Source organism: Centroberyx gerrardi, chromosome 23 (genome assembly GCF_048128805.1).
Source record: "Centroberyx gerrardi isolate f3 chromosome 23, fCenGer3.hap1.cur.20231027, whole genome shotgun sequence".
Taxonomy (NCBI): domain Eukaryota; kingdom Metazoa; phylum Chordata; class Actinopteri; order Beryciformes; family Berycidae; genus Centroberyx; species Centroberyx gerrardi.
In genome coordinates, this window is record NC_136019.1 from 6,681,130 (window position 1) to 6,689,019 (window position 7,890).

Sequence of the window (7,890 nt, forward strand, 5' to 3'; positions counted from 1 at the left end):
CTGACGAGGGACGTCCAGACTGAACGACTGCAAGTCTCCAGTCTGGAGCCTGTTCGCACTGCAGGATAATCTGGACTGACCGACCTAGTCTGTAAGCACCACAGACTGTGTGTGTGTTTATTTGTGTCTCTGTGTGTGTAACGGAGCAGGCAAAGTCCATTAGAATCGCTTCTCTGGTACAAATGCTATCCAAATTCAACTCACTGCTTAAGACTAGGAAGGGGATTTACAGATGACGCTATAGTCCTTGCTAACATGAAAGACACCTGTAACGTGGGTGTGCTTGTGTGTGTGTGTGTGTGTGTGCATGCACTCTCATTTTCCTATGTGTGTGAATAAATGAGACACGAGTTCCCACTGGAAAAGTATCTGAAATTAATTTGATATTAGTTTTGGTTCTTAAATAGTTTGAGAATTGCTCAAAAACTGGAGTCTGGAAATGTATGGAAAATCCAGATACACATATGACTACATGTTGTATGTAGATGTAGACGCACTATCATTTCACATATTGTGATATTTGTTAGTGGGAAGAATAATCTTCAGCTGCAGAATAGGGCTGAACGATTTTGAAAAAATATCTAATTGCGATTATTTTGACTGATATTGCAATTGCGATATGATTTGCGATATTAGATGGAATGATAATTTTTACATAATTATTCTCATTTTCATTGAAAAACATTAAAATGGTTATGGTGTGATTTTTGCGGGGATCTGTACCAAACAAAGATGTTTTCTTAAGTCTGTAGAATATGATGTGTAGGCCAGGAAATCTCTGCAGCACGACAATATTTAATTTAAAATGGTATTTTGACACACATTTCGCCTTTAGCAAATATTGCGCCTCCTGCGATTTGAAAATTGCAGTAGGCCATATTGCGATTTAGATAAAATTTCGATTAATTGTTCAGCCCTAGAATGATATTGATCAGTTGACAGTTTGCCCGGACTCTATCGGTCGACATTTAATGTCTTCAAATCCAGTCAAGAAATGAAGAGCTGGGAAAAAGTATGGAATTTGGAAATGGAAAATGTGTAGGATCCCCGGTGAGAGCAGAATGGAGAACTTGTGCAAAACAATGTGAATCACACGGGTCCAACGTTACCATTAGTTACCGCATTCTCCAGTCATTTAAAGTCCACCTCATCTCCCTCTACCATTGGTTTCCTCAGCGAGCTCGCTGGAGCTTTGATGATGTAAGTTTGCTGGTTGCACAGTAGTTAAGTGTGAGCAGTCTCAAGTAGAGCACCTTTTAGAAATAGTGGCATTTTCCAGAAATGCTGGACAGATGGAGACAGACGTTTTCCTGATCACATGGTTTGGATCAATGAAAAACCTCTGGGTATCCAACAGTGCAATTGAATCCTTCAGACAAAAAAAAAAAACAGATTTCCCTCTGGGGATCAATAAAATACTCCAACTTTAGAGTCTTTAAATAATCAGATTTCCACACATCATTCATCTGAAAAATTAAATTGCTCCTGCATGGTTCTTCATCTGAAGGATTCAATTAAATGGCCAGGAGTTTGTCCACAAGAAGGTTATATGCCGACCTGTGTCAAATATTGATTTACTGCACCAGGACAGTTCAGATAGTGTCAGGCAAGGTGTCAATCACAGAAAAGTCTACTAAATTGACTTTGAAACACTTTCCTGTGATTGTCAAAGCTGTCTGGCCCTCGTTTCGTCCTTTGTGTCAAACCCCACCCATCTGGCACCTAAATAGACTACAACAAACCATAAAAACCTATCTGCAAATGCCGTTTGACTCTATCTAGCTACTTGTACCGTCCGACTTGTATGAAGCAAACTTTGTCTAGTGTAACTACTCTCAAATTCCAACTCCCCTCTCCCTTTTATCCTCGTCTTTTACCCCTCCTCTGCCCTCCTCCACCACTCCCTCCTGAATGCCAGATGCTGTTTGACGCAGGTCTGGCTGTATGTTCAGGACTAGTGCTGTTGTGTCCCTGCAGTTGCCACGGCGCTTTTTGCTACAGTAGAATGTAATATAGCGTTTGTTTTTGTGTTAGCGAGCTTAGTAGTCAGTGACCATGTGTTGTCTGTAGGTGTATCTCTCCCCCAGGTTCAGGAGTATTGGAGTCAGCACCTCAAACCCCAGCAAAGTCTTCAGAGACAGACAGGTACAAAGAGAGAGAAAGAAAGAGATGGAGAGAAAATAGAGAGAGAGTAAGCAGTTGGGGAGGGAGGGAGGAACTGAAAAGGGAAAGATGAAGAAGAGGGACGGGGTGTAGAACGAGGTAGAGAGAGAGTAAAATGTTGATGTGATGAGAAAAGAAAATGGCCGTCTGGTTCATCTCTAAATGAAGTGTGTGTGTGTGTGTGTGTGTGTGTGTGTGTGTGTGTGTGTGTGTGTGTGTGTGTTCATGTGTGCGTGTCTCCACTTTTGTGTGTCTGCATATGTGCCCACCTTTTTGTGTGAATGCGTTTGTGTGTTTGTGTTTGTCTGTGTGTCTATCCACCTGTGTGTGTGTGTGTGTGTGTGTGTGTGTGTGTGTGTGTGTGTGTTCCCGCCCATCCAGGCCCAGCTGGTGAAGGACCGTAACTCCATGCTGCGTCTGACCAGCATCGGGTCGGACGACGACGACGACACGGACGCCGGGGATCGGGGGGAGCGAGACAAGTCGACGGGCGGCAGTGTCGGCGGCGGCGGCGGCGGCGGCGGCGGCGGCGGCGGCTCCTCGACCGAACACCACCGGCGCGTCCAGATGACCTGGACCAAGGAGAAGACCATGCAGTACCGAGCCGCGCACTCCGGCTGCTCCACGCCCGAGGGCTTCAGAGACATGCTCAGCATCCGGCCGTGAGTCCGAATAAGAGACGCAAATGCACACATGGGGTGGGAACGCAGGTTGGTTATAGACACCGGAACCGGAACCGGAACCGGAACCGGAACCCTGCGTTGACACTTTGAGCATAGAGATAAAACAGTTTTATTGACTTTTATTAACTGTTTTATCTCCATGATTTTGAGCAACTTGGTTGATGTGCTGCTCTGTTCTGACCGATTCTTATGCAGCTACAAAGTTTTGAAAAGGCAGATTATGTATTTTTTCCATTTTTCTACCACTTACTGATGAGTTAACATACTGTAGGTGGCTAGCAAGTAGTAATTAGGTAGCATTAATTGAAAATATACAGAAAAACCTCAACAAAATGACTTCAGAGCTTACTGTCGACCCCAGCGATGGATGCAGCCGTTCTCCAAGCATCGTTTTTGACAGATTTATTCCTGTAGTCTTTCAAAGAAAACTTCTTTCAGAGAACTGGGAAGCTTTGAGTGGCTGGAATCAACTTCTTGTTTATTTTCCAGCTATTGATCATGAAACTAAATCACATCAGCAGGGAAACAAGAAAGCACAGAAATGTGATTTGCTATTGACAGCCAGTGGCCGTGAAAAGTTCAGCAATGGTCAAATAAATTATGGGAAATAAATGAACTTCCAGTGATTTGTTGATCATGTTGCTCACAGTGTGAACACACTCCCATCCCTGTAACAGCCAATATTGTACCCATCCACAGACATGCGTCCTGTCGTCCTGCTCACTTACTATGAGTCGCTCTGGACAGGAGCGTCACCTAAGGCCTTGTGTCCACCAAAGTGTTTTTTCCCAGCTGAAAACACCAGGCGCTCTTCTGAAAACGCCCAGCTGGGAGCACTTGAGAGCGCTTTGGAGGCGCAGCGTTTTTTCAGCTGAGACGCTTTGGTTGCTATGATACAGAATATCCGCGGAAGTAAAAATGTCGGCACAAAGTAGAGTACTTGCTCTGGCCCTTGCTCTGGATGAAGGGAAGGCTGAAGCACGTAGGGAGAGAGGACGGACCCGCCGGTCTATGTGGGTTCATGAGATTTTGTGGGCGAGGAAACATCTCGATGAGTACCATTGTTTGGTTCAAGAGCTGAAGTTGGATGGAGGTTGGTCTTTGTGGTATTTGTCCCGCCCCTCCTCCACTGTGATTGGACGGCTGGGTAAAAAGTGACAGTGATGAGCACAGCGTTTTACCCAAAGTTGAACATTTTTCAACTCTCGGCAACCAGAAAAAAACGCCAAACGTGCACGTGCTCAGCGCAGAATAGACGCTCAGCGCCTCGTCACGCTGCTGGCGTTTGTAGCATAGTATAAATACGCGGCGCTCCCATTGCAAACAATTCAAAAAATACGCTGGCTTCAGGAAAAAACGCTTTGGTGGACATGCCCCCTAAATGCCAAAAATGTAATCGTAGTTGTGAGCATGCACAGAAACACACACTTGGGCTTCTTCATGCCCCAAAGCTTTAGAGACATGTTCAGCATCAGGCTGCGAGTCAAAATAAGTTCATATCATACATACACACACACACACACACACACACACACACACACACACACACACACACACACACAGCCGTCAGGCCCCCAGTGCTTCAACCTTCACAGATAATCAGTGTAAGCAAAAAACCTTTACATACACACTCACAAACCGTCTTCACCAACACACACCGCATGGCAGCTGATTCACTCCACAGTGCTTATCAGCGCGCATCACATTATCTAATTACACAGCTAATCAACACACTCGTTAATTGAAGTGCTCGTTATTTCTCCCCCTAGGGACCACTCCAACGTCAGGCGGATGCACACGGCCGTCAAGCTCAACGAGGTCATCGTCAACAAATCCCATGATGCCCGGCTGGTCCTGCTCAACATGCCAGGCCCGCCCAGGAACCCCGATGGAGACGAGAACTGTATCCTTAACACCACCAAAAAAATGTCTGTTTTAATTTATTATTGAGTCCTAAACAAGTCTGAAACAATGTTAATGTCTTGAAATAAGGCAAATCACTCCACTAGTATGAACACAATTCTTGCAACATGTTAATTTGCTTTGTAAACAAATGAAATAACCTCAACCCATTGCCAGATTTTTTTCACTTGATTTAAGAAAAACATTGAAGGTTAAATGTGTAATATTTCTGCTTTTCTGAAGCATAATATGACTAGTAAATATCAGCAGAGGTTCCTGTGAGTGAAACAAAGTGAACAGCCACGGCTCACACGCTGCAGAGATTTCTGCATTCAAAAACACAGGAGCGGGCCGAGGCTGTGTGTTTTTGTTATTGTTTGAAGGCCCTCCAACCAAGCCAAGGTCCATTCAAAAATCTGGCAATTTGTTTTTGCCTTACTCGTCGGCAAAAAACACACATCGGAAAATAGAATTTGAGACTGTCTTACTAATCGGTAGGGTGTTTTGGTAAATTCGGCATGTATATAATCCTCCAAACAGATCGAATTTTAACGTACCGGTCCATTTATATGCTGGGGGGGGGAAAAATGCGCTAACTCTGTAAAACATGATATAACGTTCATTGTTGTTGATTCTGAAACAGTCCAACCGGCCCACCATGCTGATGATGGTCTCGCTCTACGGAGGGTAGAGTGTTGTTGTCATGACAACGCTGAACGATAGAGGCCAGCATTGCACCAGAAATTCCATTTAAAGATATGCTAACGCTCCTTGACTCGCGGTCAGACATGGAGTTCCTGGAGGTTTTAACGGAGGGACTGGAGCGCGTCCTATTGGTCCGAGGCGGAGGAAGTGAAGTCATCACCATCTACTCCTGATTGGACAAACCGGGAGGGGACAACCAGCCTACAGAAGCAGCCAATCACGTGGAAGAGAGCAAAGGGAGACGGTTGGGAGGGGAGGGGTGGGGCTTCGAGCTCTGGGGGTGTGGCCTCTCCAAAAGACAGACTGTCATTGGCTGCAGCGTTGATCGCCCCCTCCCCTCCCCCGCCTCCCCCTCCTCCTCCTCCTCCTATCTTTACATGCCACTTTTTGTCATAACAAGGGTTCCCATTCCGCTTATGACAAGCTACGAAAATGCCAACACAATTCCTTGAATGAGCAAAAGTATGAGAGCGCTCAACTCCGTGTGTGTGTGTGTGTTTGTGTTTGTACGTGTGTGTGTTTGTGAGAAAGTCATCCATCTTGAAGGGACTTTCGTACGTTGCAGCAGGGACCAGCGTTGTCGTATGAGTGAGTGTGTTTGGACGGTGGACCATTGAATGAGAAAACAGAGAGAGAGAGAGAGAATGTGTGGAGTATCCCAGAACGGAGCGATTGTTCCACTGATGTGACTCAGGGTTGCATTTTGTACAGAATGTATTTTGGAAGCAGTTGTGTGAGTTCTGAGCGTAGCCTATATGTCTGAACTGAATCGTTTTTTTTTGTTTTTGTTTTGTTTTTCTCGAAGACACACAGTCAAATTTAGTCCGATACTGCAGAAAAAAAACTGGAAAAGGAGACACTCCAATACAGGAAGAAACGGGGGAGACTCTACTGTCAGTAGAGCACGATCTAGTCTAAGACGAGATCACATGTGTGTCTTTTAAACTGATTTAGTGTGTGGAAAAATAGCGAGTGTCTTCTTACTTGAAAGTGTGTTAGCCTAAAGGAAAGAGAATAGAAAGAATTAAAGGTTATTATGCTCATAACTGCTTATAAACAGTGGCCTCCTGGTTGTATAATATCACTTTTTGTTCATATGTATCCAGACCTTGGTCACATAGTATTTTTGCGAGTAAGCCTGTGCGTTTCTTTTATCCTCCACGCAGGATAAAACAAACCCCGCAGCTCAGTTCACGTTCGGAAAGATAACAATCACAGGAAAGTATGCAGAATTATTTTTAAATACTTTTCTGTGATTCTCCGAGCTTTCCAGCATCGTATTGCCCCTACTTCTCAAAATCCCCACCCTCCTGCTACTCCATCAGCTGATGAGAACAAACAACAAAAATTATTCGCAAAAACACTACTTGACGCGTATCTGTACCCGTTCCGCAGCGCAAAACGTCCGAGCACCAGCAGTCCACACTGGGTAATAAGTGAGTGTAAACACTGGGTGCGCTTTGTGCTGTGCGAGTGGGATGGACTGGTTACTTTAATCAAGGGGGGCGGCCATCTTTATGCACCAGGTCTGTGGGTTTCTTGATGTCAAACAAGATCAATAAATCCCAGAAAAAAAATGAAAAATTTCAATGCAAAGGTACTTATGAGTTCTGCTCTGTGTTGTGCCATAAACCGGCCCCACGTTGGACTGCATGTTGATAGTTAGACGTGTTCGTTTAGTTCAGATGGTGGCAGTGTAGTGTGTGTGAAAGAGCGAGGGAAAACTTTAATTGGGCGAAGGTCTAAGAAAGTGAAGAGGGAAGGATTTCTAAATTTGGAGACAGACTGCAATATGGGGAGTTATAAACACACGAGGACCGCTGCACTGCATGCCGTCAAAATGTTCTTTTTTCACTGTTATTTGGTCGTTCAGGAGAGAAGTGTGTGTGCGAGTGTGTGTGTGTACGTACAGTGGATAAATGATATGTGGGTGCATTCAGCTTAGTCGCACCCGGTATGGTGTTTCTCCATTCCCTCAAACGAGTATTATGGCTACGCTGTGTAGTGTGAGCTTGTGCCCGGCAACTCCCTACCTGCTGTACACCCTTTGACATCCTGCTGTGTGTGTGTGTGTGTGTGTGAGTGAGAGAGAGAGAGAGAGAGAGAGAGAAAGAGAGAGAGACCTGGCTCCTGTAGTGCTTGAGCTCATTGCTAATTGAAGGAGCCATAAAAACTGGAGGTGTTTGATTTCCACTCCGACGCTTAGTCCTTCCTTTATATCTTTTTTTTTTTAAGTGTATTGTGCAGGGATTCATTTATGTTCATTTTTATTTACTAAACTTTTTTTTTTTTTTTTTGCTTGTACATAAAGACAAAGGAAAAACCCCAAGTTTTATCTTTTTTTAATTACATTAATATAAAAAAAGGAAGCATAAAAAACTTTGCTTGAAAAATATGGGAATAAATAAAACCGTTTTGAAAGAAAATTCACCTGAGA

General features: G+C 44.3%; 1 protein-coding gene across 3 annotated transcripts in view; it reads left to right on the forward strand.

Moving 5' to 3' along the window:
• slc12a6 (solute carrier family 12 member 6) overlaps positions 1-7,883 on the forward strand; it is a 41,987-nt gene extending 34,104 nt beyond the window's left edge. For 2 of the 3 annotated variants that reach the window (XM_071901364.2, XM_071901365.2), the window contains exons 24-26: positions 2,545-2,825; positions 4,616-4,749; positions 5,535-7,883. In XM_071901364.2, the coding sequence (XP_071757465.2) occupies positions 2,545-2,825; positions 4,616-4,749; positions 5,535-5,626 (507 nt within the window). In that variant the 3' untranslated portion in view covers positions 5,627-7,883. Of the gene's footprint in view, positions 1-1,176; positions 1,201-2,070; positions 2,146-2,544; positions 2,826-4,615; positions 4,750-5,534 lie in introns of all 3 variants that reach the window. The other variant, XM_078291608.1, reaches the window with a different exon arrangement.
• The last annotated feature ends 7 nt before the right edge of the window (positions 7,884-7,890 follow it).